The sequence below is a fragment of the Oncorhynchus clarkii genome, chromosome 28 (assembly GCF_045791955.1).
Source record: "Oncorhynchus clarkii lewisi isolate Uvic-CL-2024 chromosome 28, UVic_Ocla_1.0, whole genome shotgun sequence".
NCBI classification, from domain to species: domain Eukaryota; kingdom Metazoa; phylum Chordata; class Actinopteri; order Salmoniformes; family Salmonidae; genus Oncorhynchus; species Oncorhynchus clarkii.
Genome location: NC_092174.1, coordinates 32,231,275 through 32,251,702, shown reverse-complemented (window position 1 = coordinate 32,251,702; position 20,428 = coordinate 32,231,275). Strand labels below are relative to the sequence as shown.

The following is a 20,428-nucleotide window of genomic DNA, read 5'->3' as shown; positions in this document are numbered from 1 at the left end:
ACAGGCTGTAAAACAGTGATCACTAAGGTCATTACAGAAAACAGACTGATAGCTATCAGGATTATTTGTGAGGGTAACATCGAGGACAGTAGCCTTTTCTGAGTGTTTTGGAGTCATATCTTGTGGGATTGGTAATAATCAGAAAAATGTTTAGGGCGTCCCATTGCTTTAGGACTGGTCGGGTGGTTTAAGTATGTCCCAGTTTAGGTCACCTAGCAGGACAATTTCAGACTTAGTGTAAGGGGCCAGGAGAGAGCTTAGAGCAGGTAGGGCACAGGCCGGTGCTGATGGACGATAGCTCTTTTGACTGTTGCTGGGTTCTATTTTAAAGTTTAATGCTTAGAACCAGAAAATCAAATTGTTTGGGGACAGACTTGGTGGAGACAGAGCACTGAAGGTGATCCTTGGTGAAGATTGCCACTCCCCCACCTTTGCAAGATCTGTCTTGCCGACAAAGGTTATAACAAGAAATGTTAATAACATCAGTATTCAAAACACTCTTCCTTAACCACATTTCAGCAATGACCAACACATCTGGATTTGATCCAGTTTCGGTAATAAGCTTCTAGTGTTTAACGTGCAGAAAACCCAGGCTTTTACGAGAGCAGAAATCAGTGAAGCAGACATCAGAGCACAAGTCAGAATTGGGGCTAGCAACAGTAGATGAGCCAGGGTATACATGCACATTTCCAGATATAATCAGCAGTGTCAAGACCCGGTTACAAACTCGGGTCTCCAGTGTGAGAAACAGTCACTTAGAAAACTGAGCCACTAATAGTCGGCAGAACCCAGAAGATGAGGCAGACACAGCAGTACTTGAGATGGTGTTTTAATAAAGAAAAAGGAAAGTTCTGCAGGCAAAAATATAAATCCACAACATCAAAAGTAATTCCAAGAGAAAAAGGTAATCCTCAAGTCAAAAGGTAAATCCACAAGGTGGTAGGTACAGCAGGAGAAAGCCTCAAAAGATAATCAAAAATAAATAACCGAGAACAAAAACAGAGTGCCACAAGACAGTCCAACTGGAGCAACAAATGTTCACAGCATTGCTGGGTGCTAACATTCAAACACAGAGCAAAGAACTAAGGGTTTAAATACATTCAAGGGAAACGAGGCACAGGTGCAAATAATAACTGGAAACAAGGGAAAACAAAAGGGTCAAAAAGCACAATGGGGGCATCTAGTGGCCAAAACCGGAACAATCCTGGCCAAATCCTGACAAGCAGTAATGCAATCAAGGCACTGCAGAGGACAGGGAGAGCTCTGCAGTGCTGATTTATGACATCTGAATGTACATTAGATGGCAACAAGATCATATTATATAGTAATTTAATCATGTAACATGAATACAAAGCCGGTGAGAGATGGGTAGAATAGGATGGGAGGCCAAAAGTCTGTGTAACCAATAGATAGTCAGTGTCCCGAATGTTGGTATAAGCATCGTCTGTCCCGTGGTTGGGTAAACAAGAAATTTCATAGTCAACAAAGCAAGCAGGAGTCATGAGGCAAATAGCAAAATAGCAAAATGCACAAGAAAAAAATATATAATGACTTGGGGCTAGCCATTGTAAGTTCAGAGTCACTCGTCACAACAGTGTGTGTGTGCTGGAGGCGAGCGAAAGCTCGGGAGAGATGGGAGAGTGTGGTGGGGGTACCTATACCAGACAGGGGGAGACAGGCCAGGGCAGACAGTGAACAGATCGCCAGGTGGAATCCAAACAGCAGTGCAGCAGGCAACCGGAGTAGGTGTCACATCCACTTGGGACATTAAAAACGGTCATATCTTATGTTTCACAGAGCCGTGGCTGAACGACGACATTAAGAACATACAGCCTCTGGTAAGACACCGATACTGGCTCTAAAACCGCACTCAATGAGCTATATACCATCATAAACAAACAGGAAAACGCTCATCCAGAGGCGACGGTCCTAGTGGCCGGGGACTTTAATGCAGGGAAACTTAAATCAGTTTTACCTAATTTCTATCAGCATGTTAAATGTGCAACCAGAAGGGAAAAAATTCTAGACCACCTTTACTCCACACACAGAGACGCGTACAAAGCTCTCCCTTTGGCAAATCTGACCATAATGATATCCTCCTGATTCCTGCTTACAAGCAAAAACTAAAGCAGGAAGCACCAGTGACTCGGTCTATAAAAAAGTGGTCAGATGAAGCAGATGCTAAACTACAGGACTGTTTTGCTAGCACAGACTGGAATGTGTTCCGGGATTCTTCCGATGGCATCGAGGAGTACACCGCATCAGTCACTGGCTTTATGAACAAGTGCATCGAGGACGTCGTCCCCACAGTGACCGTACGTACATACCCCAAACAATGAGACAGCCTATAGGGAGGAGGTCAGAGACCTGACCGTGTGGTTCAAGGACAACAACCTCTCCCTCAACGTGATCAAGGCAAAGGAGATTATTGGAGCAGGTTGAGAGCTTCAAGTTCCTCGGTGTCCACATCACCAACAAACTAACATGGTCCAAGCACACCAAGACAGTCGTGAAGAGGGTATGATAAAGGTTTTACAGCTGCACCATCGAGAGCATCCTGACGGGTTGCATCACTGCCTGGCTATAGCAACTGCTCGGCCTCCGACCGCAAGGCACCACAGAGGGTAGTGCATACGGCCCAGTATATCACTGGGGCCAAGCTTCCTGTCATCCAGGACCTCTATACCAGGTGGTGTCAGAGGAAGGCCCTAAAAATTATCAAAGACTCCAGCCACCCTAGTCATAGACTGTTCTCTCTGCTACCGCACAGCAAGCGGTACCGGAACGCCAAGTCTAGGTCCAAGAGGCTTCTAAACAGCTTCTACCCCCAAGCCATAAGACTCCTGAACACATAATCAAATGGCTACTCAGACTATTTGCACCCCCCCCCTCTCTTATACACTGCTGCTACTCAATGTTTAATATCTATGTATTGTCACTTTAATAACTCTACCTACATGTACATATTACCTCAATTACATCGACTAACCAGTGCCCCCGCACATTGACTCTGTACCGGTACCCCCTGTATATAGCCTCGCTATTGTTATTTTACTGCTGCTCTTAAATTATTTGTTAATTTTATTTTTATTTTTATTGGTATTCTTCTTAAAACTGCATTGTTGGTTAAGGGCTTGTAAGTAAGCATTTCACTGTATTTGGCGCATGTGACAAATAAAATATGATTTGATTTGACACTCCAACACACACATAGTGTAGAATGCAGACATTTATACTCTCTTTTCATACACGCACACACAATCACATACAATCAATATTTACGCTGCTGCTACTGTTTATCATATATCCTGATGCCTACTCACCTTACCCCAATACATACGTATCTACATCTATTACTCCAGTATCCCTGCACATTGGAACGTCGTAGCCAGTATACACTTCCTCAAAAGAGTCACATGCCCTGGGACAAGACCTGTGACTTGCCTTGCTCTCTAGAGCAGGGCTCCTTCGAATTGAGTGATAACTGGGGTGATGTTAATTGTTTAGGCGGAGCAACTGAAATGGAAGATTTCCTGAGTCTGTGACACCCGCTGTTTGGTGCATGATGAAACTGAAAAGACACTGTCGGTCCTTTTGAGTTTCACCTGACAAAGTCATGTTAGAACATGTCAGTTATCCCGAGAGAGCTTTTGTGCCGAACCCACTAAGGTGTTTCAGATGCCAAGCTTATGGTCATGTTGCAGCAGTGGGTAGGAGGGTGATTCTGAGATGTGAGAAGTGTGTAGGAGGGCATGAGACAAAGGAATGTGTAGTATCAGTGGGAAAAACTGTGTGTCAATTGTTGGGGAAGGGAAGGGAAAGGGAATACCTATGCCGCGTCCACATCCTAGTCAGAACAAGGAAACTCAGAAATGTAAGACTTGCTGATTAGTTGAACGCATCACGTGTATAACTACAACCAGCTAGCATGTTGGAAATGTCAGAGTTCCGACTAGCACGTGAATGCAACACTAGTCAGTTGCACAACTGAATGCATTCAATCAAAACGTGTCATCTGCATTTGACCTCACCCCTCTGAATCAGAGAGGTGCGGATGCCCATGTTGCTGGGGATCAGAAGTGCCCAGTGCGAGAGAGGCTGGTTGAGGTTGTCAGGGTCAGAGTATAACAGGTTTTGTATGCTGAGGCAGTGGAGAGAGTAGAGGATGATGGGTCAAGGGTGAGTAGTAGGCCTAAGCCAATATAGAGTGATAGAATATGTGCTTCAGTAACGTTGGCTTCTTAGCATTCATTGACATGTTTATCAACTGTACTGCAGAAATGTAACGTAAATCACAGAAAATAGATGTTGTGGTGGCAGCTGCATAGAAGTACTTGGGTGTACAATATTTTACTGCAGAAGGTGTGTTGAACTAAATAATTCTGTCGTTGGCCTGGTGTAGGATCAGTTAGGGTCAAAGTTGTGTTTTTATATTAAATAGTGGTATATAGGTGTAGGGTTATTTGGTGGTGCAATTTTTCTTTTCCCCCTTTCTTTTTAGTTTTGTATCACAAAATGCTACTTGTGGCTTATTTAATCGAATACAAGTTTCGTAATGCTTAAGTTGTTACGAGTGTACTGATATAAATAGGACACATGACATCCTGGCAACTTCTTCTTCGATGAGGCTTATTGGCAGTTGCCATCCAATAAATGTTGCATTACCGCCACCAACTAAACTGGAGTTATAATTTGCGCAATTTAAAAAAAACATTCATCCACAAATGCCCAAAAACAAAAGCTAACTACACTCGTTACCCTACTCCACAATAATTTAGACCTATCTAGTTCTACCTCAGGCCAACAGGCTGAAAGGACAGGACACCACCACTCAACACACCCTGTAACTGTTCTAACGTCACACCCAAATACTTCTCTGCAGCTGCCACCACAACCTCTATTTTCTGCAACTTACGTTTCATCCCTGCAGTACAGTTGATAACCATTGCTATAAACGCCAAAAAGCCAATCTTACAGAAACAGGTCTATCCCTCTGTACTGATACAGATCTACTACTCACACAAATCCTCTAAGGATCCCTCACCCTTTTTATCATTGTTTTTTATTTAACCCCCCTTTTTCTCCCCAATTTCGATCTTGTCTCATTGCTGCAACTCCCCAATGGGTTCGGGAGGTGAAGGTCGTCCTCTGAAACATGACCTGTCAAACCGCACTTCTTAACATCCACCCGCTTAACCCGGAAGCCAGCCGCACCAATATGTCGGAGGAAACACTGTTCACCTGACAACCGAGGTCAGCCTGCTTCCACATGCCCATAAGCTTGACACCGGTGACAATGTAATGCATTCGGGCACATACGCTCGTACGGGATAACTGAAATATCCTAACATCACTTTATCGTGCAGAGTCAACATAAAAACTCAAAAGAACAGACAATAACTCTTCTCTTTCACCACTCACACCATCCGGTCTGCATTGCACCAAATGACGAGCATCACAAACACTGGGAATCTTTCCATTCAGTTGTTCCACTTTCACATTCACCGCTGGCCTCGTAATCACTCTTTTCAATGGCAACCTTTTCTTGAGAGGAAAAAAAGTCACATCTCTTGTCCTAATTCATTTGGGGTGAAGTGCCTGCTCCTTCTGACCAGCAGAACCACAAACAATTATCACAAGACCACTTCGAGTTACCTTCATCGATTTCACAGCACCCAACTCCGTTTCCATGTACCCTGAAACCACAAATGGATCAGCAAAAAGGCATAGGCCCACTTTCTCCAAAAATGTCACTCCTACCATCACAGAATGATCTTTTCCTGACCACCGGTGCAAGCCTCGGGCTCCGAGGACTTCACCCCACCTGCCACCTCCGATAATTTGACCTCATAACTTCCATTTTTCCTCCAGACCTCGATTCAGCAAACAGCTCACTCTACTTACACCTTCTACCATTCTTCTTCGACAAAGCATCTCAATTTTCCCACCATTTTTACTAGACTCAATCTCACCCTCTTCCCCCTCCCTCTCTATCTTAGATCTGTGCCTCTCTTTTCCCCTCCAATCCGCCTCCGTATTCCAAGTACATGTACAGTTGAAGTCGGAAGTTTACATACACTTAGGTTGGAGTCATTAAAACTCGTTTTTCAACCACTCCACAAATTTCTTGTTAACAAGCTATGGTTTTGGCAAGTTGGTTAGGACACCTGCTTTGTGCATGAAACAAGTTATTTTTCCAAGAGTTGTTTACAGACTGATTATTTCACTTATAATTCACTGTATCACAATTCCAGAAGGTAAGAAGTTTACATGCACTAAGTTGATTGTGCTTTTAAACAGCTTGGAAATTCCAGAAAATTATGTCATGGCTTTAAAAGCTTCTGATATACATAATTTGAGTCAATTGGAGGTGTACCTGTGGATGTATTTCAAGGTCTACCTTCAAACTCAGTGCCTCTTTGCTTGACATCATGGGAAAATCAAAAGAAATCATCCAATACCTCAGAAAAAAATTGTAGACCTCCACAAGTCTGGTCCGTCCTTGGGAGCAATTTCCAAACACCTGAAGGTACCACATTCATCTGTACAAACAATAGTACGCAAGTATAAACACCATGGGACCACGCAGCTGTCATACCGCTCATGAAGGAGACATGTTCTGTCTCCTAGAGATGAACGTACTTTGGTGCAAAAAGTGCAAATCAATCCCAGAACAAGAGCAAAGGACCTTGTGAAGATGCTGGAGGAAACAGGTACACAAGTATCTATATCCACAGTAAAACGAGTCCTATATCGACATAACCTGAAAGGCCGCTCAGCAAGGAAGAAGCCACTGCTCCAAAACCCCCATAAAAAAGCCATTCTACGGTTTGCAACTGCACATGGGGACAAAGATTGTTCTTTTTAGAGAAATGTCCTCTGGTCTGATGAAACAAAAATAGAACTGTTTGACCATAAGGACCATCGTTATGTTTGGAGGAAAAAGGGGGATTCTTGCGAGACGAGGGAACACCATCCCAACCATGAAGCACGGGGGTGGCAGCATCATGTTGTGGGGGTGCTTTTCTGCAAGAGGTACTGGTGCACTTCACAAATAGATGGCATCATGAGCCTGGAAAATTATGTGGATATATTGAAGCAACATCTCAAGACATCAGTCAAGAAGTTAAAGCTTGCTCGCAAATGGGTCTTCCAAATGGACAATGACCCCAAGCTTACTTCCAAAGTTGTGGCAAAATGGCTGAAGGACAACAAAGTCAAGGTATTGGAGTGGCCATCACAAAGCCCTGACCTCAATCCCATAGGAAATTAGTGGGCAGAACTGAAAAAGCATGTGCGAGCAAGGAGGCCTACAAACCTGACTCAGTTACACCAGCTCTGTCAGGAGAAATGGGCCAAAATTCACCCAACTTATTGTGGGAAGCTTGTGGAAGGCTACCCGTAATGTTTGACCCAAATTAAACAATTCAAAGGCAATGCTACTAAATACTAATTGGGTGTATGTAAACTTCTGACCCACTGGGAATGTGATGAAAGAAATTAAAGCTGAAATAAATCGTTATCTCTACTATTCTTCTGACATTTCACATTCTTAAAATAAAGTGGTGATCCTAACTGACCTAAGACAGGGAATGTTTACTAGGATTAAATGTCAGGAATTGTGAAAAACTGAGTTTAAATGTATTTGGCTAACTCAACTGTATATGTCTCCTTATGATAATATTGTACTTCTTCTAACATACAACATCTTGTTCTTGCCCTTTCAAGCAACGTCATTTTAATCTCCTCTCCTTGGATGGACACCTTTCTTCAAACTGCCTTGAAATGGATATTCCAACTTGCTACTGGTTGTCATTTAATTTAAATGTAGACAAATAAATAATTTCCTCTGTAATCAATAATGGTTTATGGAAATTGACAGAATATTTCTACATCTCACACTAGAGTTGCCAACTGTCTATCCCGGCAACTTTGAGAACAAAATATACTGAACAAAAATCTAAACTCAACATGCAACAGTTCATAGAAGGAAATCAGTCATTTGAAAAAAAAAAATTAACTTTTTGTGCTTATGGAACATCTCTGGGATCATTTATTTTAGCTCATGAAACATGGGACCAACACTTTACATGTTGCGTTTATATATTTTTTCAGTAGATATCGGAGTTGTGCCTGTTGTTCACACAGCCCTCTCATCGGCTAGAATGGTCCCACCTGATCTTGCCACTGACTTCCATTTTTGAAGAAATGTATTCTCATTGCTAGTACCATGTGTAACTGCATACTTTGAGAGTCTGAAAGTGGACGTTGCAAAAATAATTGGGTGGATCAACGGCGATGGGTGTAACGCTTCATTATTGGTTATACTGGCCATAGCCAGCTGCACAGTGGGTCAGCTTAATGTTTACATAGGAGGTTAAGATAACTAACATAGAGGGTTAGGAGAATTAACACAGCAGGTTAGGAGAATGAGGTTAAGGTTGGGAAAATAGTTAGGTTTAGCAAAAATGCTAGTTGTCAACATTGAACTCAATCAGCCATGCAAAACGGTCTTGAGTAGCAACACATCTGCCCAATCAGCTCCATATATGCAGTTAGTTATCGTTAATCTCATCTATGAAGAAGACTCGTTAGAGCGGCCACTTGAGTATCTGGTCAATATAATAAATAATCTGTGTAGAAATCCATCCCAGAGTGACGCACAATTCGCGTCGATTTTATACGCACACGTCATTTTACTGCGTCTATAGTAAATTTGTTTGGAGAGAGAAGATGGCGTCAGAATCAGCGGAAACGTTAGCCGAACAGGACACAGAACTGGACGAGTTATTGGACAGTAAGATTTGACATTACTCCCGAGTGAAGTATCAATCCTGCCAATACATTAATTCATACAAAGAATTGTGTCAAACGTGGCGCAGTGGAGCAACGTGCCTTGTTAGCTAGTTTAGCCTAGTTGGTGGAATGTGGTTGGTCCTGCCTGGCAAGTCCAGAACCAAAGTCAGGCATTCTCTTACAAAATCTCCTGCGTTTGCTGTTTACAAAAATATCACCATTAGCATTACAACGCTGCAGCAGATGGCTCAGTGGGGATGTATAGCTAAGCTATAATATCATTTTCGTCGTCAACTTTGACCCCGATTTGACAAAAATGTAACATCATAATGTGTTAACAAGCTAAACAGCGCTTGAAATGTATATCATTTTTGTATGGTTGGAGCGCAAGTATGACAGCTAGTGAGATCTGGATTTACAGACCTATCTGTTATTGTTTCTGTCAACTGGCCTGCCGATTTGAATTCATAATAGTATTGCATACTAGTAGCCGATGCCGTTTTGTGTATTGTAACGACCCTGCGTTTAGAGGCGCGGATATCGTCCCTGCCGCTTGAGCAAGCTTTTGCGGCGCAGTCGATAACCCGCTGGACTTCGGGATAGAAGGTCGAAGGTTCGAGACCTGCTCCCTGCTGATTCATTACAGTATTATTAACTATGGCCTACCAGACTACTATTATCTTGATAGCAGGAATTTAATGGAGATTATCATAATCTGTCGTTTTTAATGTTTCCAGTAGTTTGGTGAAGTTGTACTCCTAACATCAGAGATGATAATAGTTTCTAAAGTAGAAGTAGTGACCTCCTCATACTGACAATCAACTAATGCATGACTGAATTGCACATTGACCCAGACTTTGAAGAGTTTACCTTTGACCTCTAACTACCTGCTCAATCCCTTCACCTTGCCTTGACCATGCCTGTTCCTGTGAAATGCTGTGCCACTGCATTTCAGCTTTTACTGACTTTCCTCTACTAAAGGTGCACTCGATGACTTTGAAAAGACAAACCCAGCCCCCCCAGCCCCAGTTCCTGCTGCTGCCGCGGCTCCCCCATCAGCCAAGGGCAGTGAGGAGAAAGTGAGTGAATCTTTTCCCTGGTTTCTAGGATGTCCCTTAACTTCACCAATTGCCTGGAGCTTGCATATAAGAAGCTGTAGTTTTTATTGTTCAGATTGTGGTACAGACGTTATCTTTCAGTGTCTCAAGTCTGTCAACCCTTTCCATTTCTGTCTGTATATGGGGGAAGATCAATTTAACAGTTTGTTTACTTGTTGATGCACATCTCTCTCTAGCCCCCTCTACTGGAAGACAGTCAGTTCTTTGAGGCTCTGTTTGAAGGGGAGATGGCCTCTCAGGCGAAGGAGGAGTGGGAGAAAGCCATGACTGAACTCGCACAGGAAGAACCTGAGCTGCTGCAACACTTTCACAAATTGTCAGAGGCAGCAGGGAAAGTTGGTAAGCATCCACATATTTTCAGTTCCGTTCTTTTGTGCCTGTCAATGTACTACCTCGTACCCCTGCACATTGTTCTCAGTACCGATACTCTTTGTAAGTAGTAACACAATAAAATGAGACTATTTCTTTTTTTTTTTTGCTAATTTAGCTCTGCATTGTTGGGAAAGTAAGCGCTTCACGCACTGGAGGCTGGCTTATAATATAATGAGCAAAGTGAATAAAATGTCATCAAACACCTGGTAACCTTTTAGTCATTTAGCAGACGCTCTTATCCAGAGTGACTTACAGGAGCAATTAGGGTTACGTGCCTTGTTCAAGGGCACATCTGCAGATTTTTCACCTAATCGGCTCGGGGATTTGAACCAGCGACCTTTCAGTTACTGGCCCAACACTCTTAACCGCTAGGCTACCTGTCACCCAATGTTAGATGGATTTGATATCATTCCACTCTAGCCATTAACACAAGCCCGTCCTCCCCAATTAAGGTGCCACAACCTCCTGTGATTTCATGGTAAAATCACAGGATTTTGCGCTGTTGTATTCGGGACATCTGACAAATAGAATTTGATTTGATGATTGATTTGAAATGGGGGGGTTTCATCTCAGTATTTTTTACCCTGTGTTTTGCAGGGAAAACATTCACTCAAACTGTCCTCCATTTGAACAGGTACTGATGTAGCCTCCCAACAAGAATTCACTTCCTGTCTCAAAGACACCCTCAGTGGGTTGGCGAAAAATGCAGACAACTTACAGGTAGTTTAGATTGTAAATGTTTTTTATAAGTTATGGAAGGTTTGGTTGTCACCACCCTTGGACATTGTTCTGAAAATATTGAAACTTTGGACCATTAGCAAAATGTCTGTTTCTTTGGTCTTAGATGCGTTTCAGACTGTTCTGTTTTTATTCTTCAGAGTGCAGGTTTGGCTGGAGAGGATCTAGCAAAGACTCTGGAAGGGCTGGGATTGGATGAGGGTGGACAGGGGGGCGGGGAAGATGGAAACATCTTGCCGATTATGCAGTCCATCATGCAGAATCTACTCTCCAAGGAAGTGCTCTACCCATCTCTCAAAGAGATCACTGAGAAGGTTAGTGTTTTTTCTGTCCATATGTTTGGGTTTTCCCTAAAAATGTATATAGTTAACAAGACACTAGCAGATGTTGATTCTTGTTTTTATAGATCTTTCCCATGTATGCCCTTTACACAACTTTCTAACTGGATAACTGACTGTTATTCCATCCTCATGCAGTATCCTGAGTGGTTGAACAGCAATCGCCAGTCCCTCCCGGCAGATCAGTTCCAGCGCTACGAACAGCAGCACAAAGTCATGGGAGAGATCTGCAGCCAGTTTGAGAAGGAGGGAGAGCGAAGTGGAAGGGATGGGGAAAATCGCTTTGAGAGCATTCTGGAACTCATGCAGCAGGTGAGACAGAGGACTGTTTCTTACCTGCATGAATTGTTGGTTGTCATTCATACTGACTGATGGTTTGCTATGCATGGATATTGATTATGAGTTATTGTCTGAATTTTCAGCTACAAGACCTGGGCCAACCACCCAAAGAGCTGGCTGGTGAATCGGTATGTTTCTCCTCTTACTTGCTCTCCTTCAGCTACCAACTTTTGTTATTGTAGCTGCATAGTATTTTTCCCTCCTTGGACAGGGTCCATCTGGTAAAATAAACTATCTAAATGTGTTATACAGAATGAATTCAAATTAAATGAAACCCACTCTGTTTTCCCATCCATCAGCCACCTGGCCTGAACTTTGACCTGGAATCCCTGAATCTCCCAGGAGCCTCTGGGGCTGGAGCGGCAGAGCAGTGCTCAATCATGTGATGTCAGAGCAGCCAGATCAATAGATGCACAGGCTAGGAGCTGTGTGCGAGGGGGGATGATGAGAGAGGACGATCGATCACAAGACAAGGAGGAGAACGAGACTGTTTGCACTGCTCTCCTCGCAACAAATGTTTCTGTGTCTACAGAGAAGGCACAGTCAAGGGTGGCACAACAAACCAATGTTACCACCCTTCGGTAACTCACTGATCATCACTTCACTGATTTTAAATTAATTGCTTTGGTTTTTCGTAAGCTTTTCCAGGTCATTCATAGTACAGGTAGTAGCATACCCACACACACAGCTCAAATGACTAGCGCTTGACTTATGAGTCCGTTTTTACACTCACCATTGTTTAGCCTCATGGTAGAACTGGTTGAACTGGCCTATTGGTTAAAATGGTGCCTTGCATTATTATTATAAACCCTACAGCAAGGATAGTAGGATTCTCTGTTGTGAGAGTTGCTGAGTGATGATTGAGTTGTTTCATAGCTGCAGTATCATCATGGGGCTGCGTGCCCAACAAAGGGTGTTGAGCCACCGTCACAGTTCCACTCAATCAATAAAGTAACACCAACACCCCAGGGGTTGATTAGGTTGTTTCTGACCACTAGTTTAGAGTTATACATTTTGCCATTTTCATCATTAATACTGTTAATGTAACATGCGTGTAGATTAATATTGTTGGTTGCATAACCAGTGTACATTTGTGAATTATTTAAAGAAAATCGAGGAGTTAAACTTACCTCGTTCTAATTTCATAATCATAAGACGGCTAACTGATTTTTAGAGACTGACTTTACCTTGGTTAGTTATATAGTATCTTCCCAAAAGCTACTATGTTGTACCAGAGACTGTATATGGCTGTGCACTTGATTTGACCTCTAGTTTTCTTGATGTCGGTTCAAACATTGTTACATCCACAAGATGTAAGAACCAGTCCTGTGGCCAATTGTGACATATATTTATAATTGACATTATTCAAGTTTTTAAACAGGTTAGCGAGGTTGGTGCTCTGGTTTGCGCATGGGGCTAGAGCTCGATGGGGCTAGAGCCAAGGTCGGTCAGTAACCATCGGGATTAAGACGGTCCCCTGAATCCCGGGGCGTCTGTCCAGTAGTGGGACTCTTTTGTGACTGTGGTTATAACCCTCCTAGCTTTTTATACACTACAAGTTATGGAAAAAAGGTTTCTGACACCGTGACCACAATGTCGAAATAGGATTTGGGCCATGATGAGAGAATACTGTTTCGCATGATTATATCGAAACCAGTACCACTACTGGTATGTGACCCTGCTGTTTTTCTTCTGATCAAAATGATACGAATATATAGCATTTATTTAAGGGACAGACAAGTAGTAAAACAGTTCAAATAATTTCAGAGAATCTTTACAAGAGTTGAAGTGATGTGCAAAAATGACTTTGCTGTGGGCACAGTGATTAGTAGTTAAAATTACTGTGAATTACCCCTTGTGTTTGCTGTTCATTTGGAGTGAGTGGAGTGACATTCTTGATATTTCATATGCCAACATATGCATTGACTGAATCTTGGGGAGTACCGCTGTAGTTAATGATTTTCATTAGTCAAATTGGGTGCTACTTCATTAGGTATGTACTCTTTCATACCCTATATCCAGACATGTTCGTTCTGGTTGTGTAATTTATTGGCAGCTGGCATCTAGAGTAGTCACCTTATCACCTCAAACATTGGGATTTACTTCACTTGTGGTAAACATACAGTACCAGCCAAAAGTTTGGACACACCTACTCATTCAAGGGTTTTTATTTTTACTATTTTCTACATTGTAGAATAATAGTGAAGACATCAAAACTAACCAAAAAGTGTTAAACAAATCCAAATATATTTGAGATACTTCAAATAGCCACCCTTTGCTTTGATAAGCTTTGCACACTTGGTATTCTCAACCAGTTTCACCTGAAATGCTTTTCCAACAGTCTTATGCTGAGCACTTGTTGGCTACTTTTCTTTCAATCTGCGGTCCAATTCATCCCAAACCTTCTCTATTGGGTTGAGGTCAGGTGATTGTGGAGGCCAGGTCATCTGATGCAGCACTCATCACTCTCCTTCTTCGTCAAATAGCCCTTACACAGCCTGGAGGTGTGTTGGGTCACTGTCCTGTTGAAAAACATGATAGTCCCACTAAGCGCAAACCAGATGTGATGGCGTATCGTTGGATAATGCTGTTGTAGCCATGCTGGTTAAGTTTGCTTTGAATTCTAAATAAATCACTGACAGCGTCATCAGCAAACCACCATAACACCACCTCCTCCATACTTCACGGTGGGAACCACACATGCGTAGATCATCTGTTCACCTACTCTGCATCTCACAAAGACATGGTGGTTGGAACCAAAAAATCTCACATTTGGAATCCAGACCAAAGGACACATTTCCATTGCTTGTGTTTCTTGGCCAAAGCCAGTCTCTTCTAATTGGTGTCCTTTAGTAGTGGGTTCTTTGCGGCAATTCGACCATGAAGGCCTGATTCACGCAGTCTCCTCTGAACAGTTGATGTTGAGATGTCTGTTGTTTGAACTCTGAAGAATTTATTTGTAATTTCTGAGGCTGATAACTCTAATGAACTTATCCTCTGAAGCAGAGGTAACTCTTGGTCTTCCTTTCCTGTGGCGGTCCTCATGAGAGCCAGTTTCATCATAGTGCTTGATTTTGTTTTGCAACTGCACTTGAATAAACTTTTTCAAAGTTCTTGAAATTTTACGGATTGACCGACCATGTCTTAAAGTAATGATGGATTGTCGTTTCTTTGCTGATTTCTTTTCTTCTATGAGGTTTAACGGCGGTTGGCATCCAATTTGTTGCATTACTGCCACCTACTAGACTGGAGTTCAACCCCCTTATACTTTACTTAAAAAATAAAAAAGTACTAAACAAATACCCTACCATCTAACACTACTCACTAATTTCAAAATTATATAAAATAAAATGAACACCCCCCCCTACTCCACTAATTAAATGTATTTATTCCTACCTCGGGACATTGCCACTTAACACATCCTGTAACTCTAAGTCTCGTACACCCAAATACCTCTCTGGGGATGCCACCACAACCTCCATTTTCGGAGACTTCCGATCCATCCCTGCAGTACAATTAATAACCATTGCTATAAATGCTAAAAATCCAATCTTACTGAAATTTATTTCACTTTTGGCCTATCCCTCTGTACTGGTATATCTTTACTACTCTCACTACTCCTCCCCTTACCCATCTTCCTCTACTTACTTCACTGCCTCAGCATATGACAACTTCTGCACTACTCTAACCCTGGAAACCTCAACCTGCCTCACTCGCACGGGACATTTCTGATCCCCAGCTCCATGGGCACCCCTAAAATTAACACATTCCACTACTTTCCCCAATACTACACATTCTTTTGTCTCATGCCCTTCTGCACATTTCAAACACCTTGGACCCTCCCTCCAACACACTGCTGCCACATGCCCATAAGCTTGACACCTGTAGCATCTTAATGTATTCGGCACATACGCTCGTACAGGATAACTTTTTATCCTAACTTCACATTATCAGGCAAAGACTCATCTTCAAAACTCAAGAACAATGACTCTTCTGTTTCCCCACTCTCGCCACTCTGCATCACATCAAACCTTGAGCATCACATACACCGGGAATCTTTCCCCTCAGCTGGTCAACGTTTATTTGTACTGCTACCCCAGTTATCACTCCATTCATTGGTTCTGTTTCTTGAGAACGAAGCAATTCACTTTTCTTGCCCCCATTCATTTTACTTTGAGCGCATTCTTCCTCTGCCCAACAGAAAGACAAACTATTATCACTAGACCACTTCTAGTTACCCTCACCGATTCCACATGACCCAACTCTTTTTTTTTCACCCACCGTGAATCCACAAATGGATCGGCCAAAAGGCATGAGTCCACTTTTTCCATAAACTTCCCTCCTACTGTCACGGACTCTTGTTCATCCTGATCCCAGGTGCATACCTCCGTCTCCGATAATTTTACTGCACCTACCACCTCCGATACTTCACCCTCATTCACTTCCTTTTCTCCTCCTGTCTTCAGCTCCCTCTGCTTACACTTTCTACCATTCCTCTTTGACAACCCATCTTCCTTTTCCCACCATTTTTATCCGACTCAAGCTCACCCTCTTATTCTCTCACTCTTAGACCTCTTCTCTCTCTGTTTTTCCTCCATTCCTTCTCCGTTTTCCAAGTACACGTCTCCTTATGATAATACTGCCGCTCCACCCCTGACACTCATCTTGTACTTGCTTTCTTTAGGGACTCCATTTTCCCCTTCTGGAGTTCTGCTCATGTCCCCAATAATGTGCCTACAACAGCGCAGCTGCTTTTTTCTTATTTGAGCCATAATATGGATTTGGTCTTTTAACATCTAGGGCTACTTAATTGTACAAATTAACTTTTAACAAGGCACACCTGTTCATTGAAATGCATTCCAGGTGGCTAGCTCATGAAGCTGATCGAGAGAATGCCAAGAGTGTGCAAAGCTGTCATCAAGGCAAAGGGAGGCTACTTTGAAGAATATCAAATATATTTTGATATAACACTTATTTGGTTACTACATGATTCCATATGTGTTATTTCATAGTTTTGATGTCTTCACTATTATACAATGTGGAAAATAGTAAAAAATAAAGAAAATCCTTGAATGAGTAGGTGTGTCAACTTTTGACTGGTACTGTATATCAGGCTGATAGACTAGTGGAACAGCAGATAAGAGAAGTGTGATAGAAATAGCGGAAAACTTATAGGCTTACCATTGACATCTGGTAATGGCTGTGGAGATGAGATGAAGGTAGCCTATGTATTGTCAGAGTTACTGCCTCATGTTACAGCAAAAGGAACATGATCAGTCCATGTAACTGTCGGAGCTGATAGCCTCTGCTCTCAGGACTGGTGTCATTCAACCAATTATTTCTACCCGATTAGCTACATGTCTCTTTCCACTGTCATCATTAAATTATCAGCCTGAATATATTGTATAAATCAACTCTGTGGAATATGTAGGCCTATTAAGAAATAAACTAACAATGTTTATCAAATAAACAAACTCAGTGCAGTCTTCATTTTGTTTTATGTTCTGTTCAGATCTCAAAGCAATACCATTTCTGGTTGAGAAATTGGGAACCGGTAGTTGTGTACACATGATGTCCATGTCCAATTGATACCTTTTTAAAATGTACATTATTTAGTTTTTTTATTTTTATTTAACCTTTATTTAACTAGGCAAGTCCGTTAAGAACATATTATTATTTATTATTTACAATGATTGCCTACTAGAAGGCAAAAGGCCTCTTGCGGGGACGGAGGCTGGGAATTAAAAATAAATATATAGGACAAAACACACATCACGACAAGAGAGACAACACTACATAAAGAGAGACCTACTCAATCACTTTTTATAGCTACTGTTTACAGGCCTCCTGGGCTGTATACAGCGTTCCTCAATGAGTTCCCTGAATTCCTATTGGACCTTGTAGTCATGGCAGAAAATATTCAAATTTTTGGTGACTTTAATATTCACATGGAAAAGTCCTCAGACACACTCCAAAAGGATTTCGGAGCCATCATCGACTCAGTGGGTTTTGTCCAACATGTCTCTGGACCTACTCACTGCCACAGTCATACTCTGGACCTAGTTGTGTCCTGTAGAATAAATATCGGGCCACAATTTATTTACATCTGCAATCGCAACAAATAATCTGCTCAGACCCCAACCAAGGATCATCAAAAGCCGTGTTATAAATTCTCAGACAGCCCAAAGATTCCTAGATGCCCTTCCACTCCCTCCACCTACCCAAGGACGTGAGAGTACAACCATCAGTTAACCACCCAACTGAGAAATTTTATTTAACCTTGCGTAATACCCTAGATGCAGTTGCACCCCCTAAAAACAAAAAACATTTGTCATAAGAAACTAGCTCCCTGGTATACAGAAAATATCAGAGCCCTGAAGCAAGCTTCCAGAAAAGTGGAACGGAAATGGCCCTACACCAAATTGAAAATCTTCCGATTTTCTTGGAAAGCCCTCACTGCTGCTCAAACATCCTATTTTTCCGACTTAATTGACGAAAGTAAGACCAATCCAAAATGTATTTTGATACTGTCGCAAAGCTAACTAAAAAGCAGCATTCCCCAAGAGAGGATGGCTTTCAAGTCAGCAGTGATAAATTCATGAACTTCTTTGACGCAAATTACGGACTCCTCTTTAAATCTGCATATTTCTCCAAAACTCAGTTGTCCTGAGTCTGCACAACACTGCCAGGACCTAGGATCAAGGGAGACACTCAAGTTTTTTAATACTATATCTCTTGACACATTGATGAAAATAGTCATCGTCTCTAAACCTTCAAGCTGCATACTGGACCCTATTCCAACTAAACTACTGAAAGAGCTGCTTCCTGTGCTTGGCCCTCCTATGTTGAACATAATAAATGGCTCCCTATCCACCCTATCCACCAGATGTTTACCAACCTCTCTAAAAGCCTCTCTTGAAAAAGCCAAACCTTGACACAGAAAATATTAAAAACTATCGGCCTATATCAAGTCTCCCATTGCTCTCAAACATTTTAGAAAAAGCTGTTGCGCAGCATCTCACTAGCTTCCTGAAGACAAAATATGTATACGAAATGCTTCAGTCTGGTTTTAGACCCCATTATTGCACCGAGACTTTACTCATGAAGGTGGTAAATTACCTTTTAATGGCGTCAGACCAAGGCTCTCCATCTGTCCTCCTGCTCCTAGAACTTAGTGCTGCTTTTGATACCATCGATCACCACATTCTTTTGGAGCGATTGAAAACCCAAATTGGTCTATACGGACAAGTTCTGGCCTGGTTTAGGTCTTATCTGTCGGAAAGATATCAGTTTGTTTCTGTGGATGGTTTGTCCTCTGACAAATCAACTGTAAATTTCAGTGTTCCTCAAGGTTCCGTTTAGGACCACTATTGTTTTCACTATATATTTTACCTCTTGGTGATGTTATTCGGAAACATAATGTTAACTTTCACTGCTATGCGGACGATACACAGCTGTACATTTCGATGAATCATGGTGAATCCCCAAAATTGCCCTCCCTGGAAGCCTGTGTTTCAGACATAAGGAAGTGGATGAAGGCAAATGTTTTACTTTAAACTCGAACAAAACATAGATACTAGTTCTAGGTCCCAAGAAACTAAGAGATCTTCTGTTGGATCTGACAATTAATCTTGATGGTTGTACAGTCGTCTCAAAGAAAACTGTGAAGGACCTTGGCATTACTCTGGACCCTGATCTCTCTTTTGACAAACATATCAAGACTTTCAAGGACAGCTTTTTTCCATCTACGGAACATCACAAAAATCAGAAACTTTCCGTCTAAAAATGATGCATAAAAATTAATCCATGCTTTTGTCACTTCTTGATTAGACGACTGCAATGCTCTACTTTCTGGCTACCTGGATAAAGCACTAAATAAACTTCAGTTAGTGCTAAACATGGTTGCTAGAATCTTGACTAGAACCAAAAAATTTGATCATATTAGTCCTCTCATCTCTTCAGTAGGTCCTATGATTGAGTGTAGTCTTGCCCAGGGGTGTGAAGGTGAACTGAAAGGCACTGGAGCGACGAACCTCCTTGCTGTTTCTGCCTGGAGGGTTCCCCTCTCTCCACTGTGATTCTCTGCCTCTAACCCTATTACGTGGGCTGAGTCACTTGCTTACTTGTGCTCTTCCATGCCGTCCCTAGGAAGGGTGCGTAACTTGAGTGTGTTGAGACACTGTCGTGATCTTCCTGTCTGGGTTGGCGCCTCCCTCGGGTTCGTGCCGTGGGGGAGATCTTCGTGGACTATATTCGAGCTTGTCTCAGGGTAGCAAATTGGTGGTTGAAGATATCCCTCTAGTGGTGTGGGTGCTATGCTTTGGCAAAATGGGTGGGGTTATATCCTGCCTGGTTGGCCCTGTCCGGGGGTATAGTCGGACGGGCCACAGAGTCTCCCGACTCCTCCTGTCTCAGCCTCCAGTAATTATGCTGCAATAGTTTTTGTCGGGGGGCTAGGGTCAGTCTGTGAAATCTGGAGTATTTCTCCTGTCTTATACAGTGTTCAGTGTGAATTTAAGTATGCTCCCTCTAATTCTCACTCTCTCTTTCTCTTCTCAAGGAGGACCTGAGCCCTGGGACCATGCCTCAGGATGACCTGGCCTGATGACTCCTTGCTGTCCCCAGTCCACCTGGTAGTGCTGCTGCTCCAGTTTCAACCATTCTGCCTGCGGCTATGGAACCCTGACCTGTTCACCGGACGTGTTACCTTGTCCCGGACCTGCTGTT

At 42.4% G+C, this 20,428-nt stretch overlaps 1 protein-coding gene across 1 annotated transcript; it reads left to right on the top strand.

The window, feature by feature from the left end:
- The first annotated feature begins 8,680 nt into the window (after positions 1 to 8,680).
- Positions 8,681 to 17,191, top strand: LOC139387348 (peroxisomal biogenesis factor 19-like). Its single transcript, XM_071133477.1, has 8 exons — positions 8,681 to 8,797; positions 9,778 to 9,875; positions 10,091 to 10,253; positions 10,921 to 11,006; positions 11,165 to 11,338; positions 11,501 to 11,674; positions 11,785 to 11,829; positions 12,001 to 17,191. Exons 1-8 carry the CDS (start codon positions 8,734 to 8,736, stop codon positions 12,085 to 12,087), a joined length of 891 nt encoding a protein of 296 aa, XP_070989578.1. The 5' UTR covers positions 8,681 to 8,733; the 3' UTR covers positions 12,088 to 17,191.
- The last annotated feature ends 3,237 nt before the right edge of the window (positions 17,192 to 20,428 follow it).

What these genes read in the sequence shown, in the direction of transcription:
- LOC139387348 (XM_071133477.1), top strand. Translation starts at nt 8,734, where the DNA reads ATGGCGTCAGAATCAGCGGAAACGTTAGCCGAACAGGACACAGAACTG. An exon ending in TTCTGGAACTCATGCAGCAG is followed by an intron (nt 11,675 to 11,784) that starts GTGAGACAGAGG and finishes CTGAATTTTCAG; the next exon opens with CTACAAGACCTGGGCCAACC. An exon ending in AAGAGCTGGCTGGTGAATCG is followed by an intron (nt 11,830 to 12,000) that starts GTATGTTTCTCC and finishes CCCATCCATCAG; the next exon opens with CCACCTGGCCTGAACTTTGA.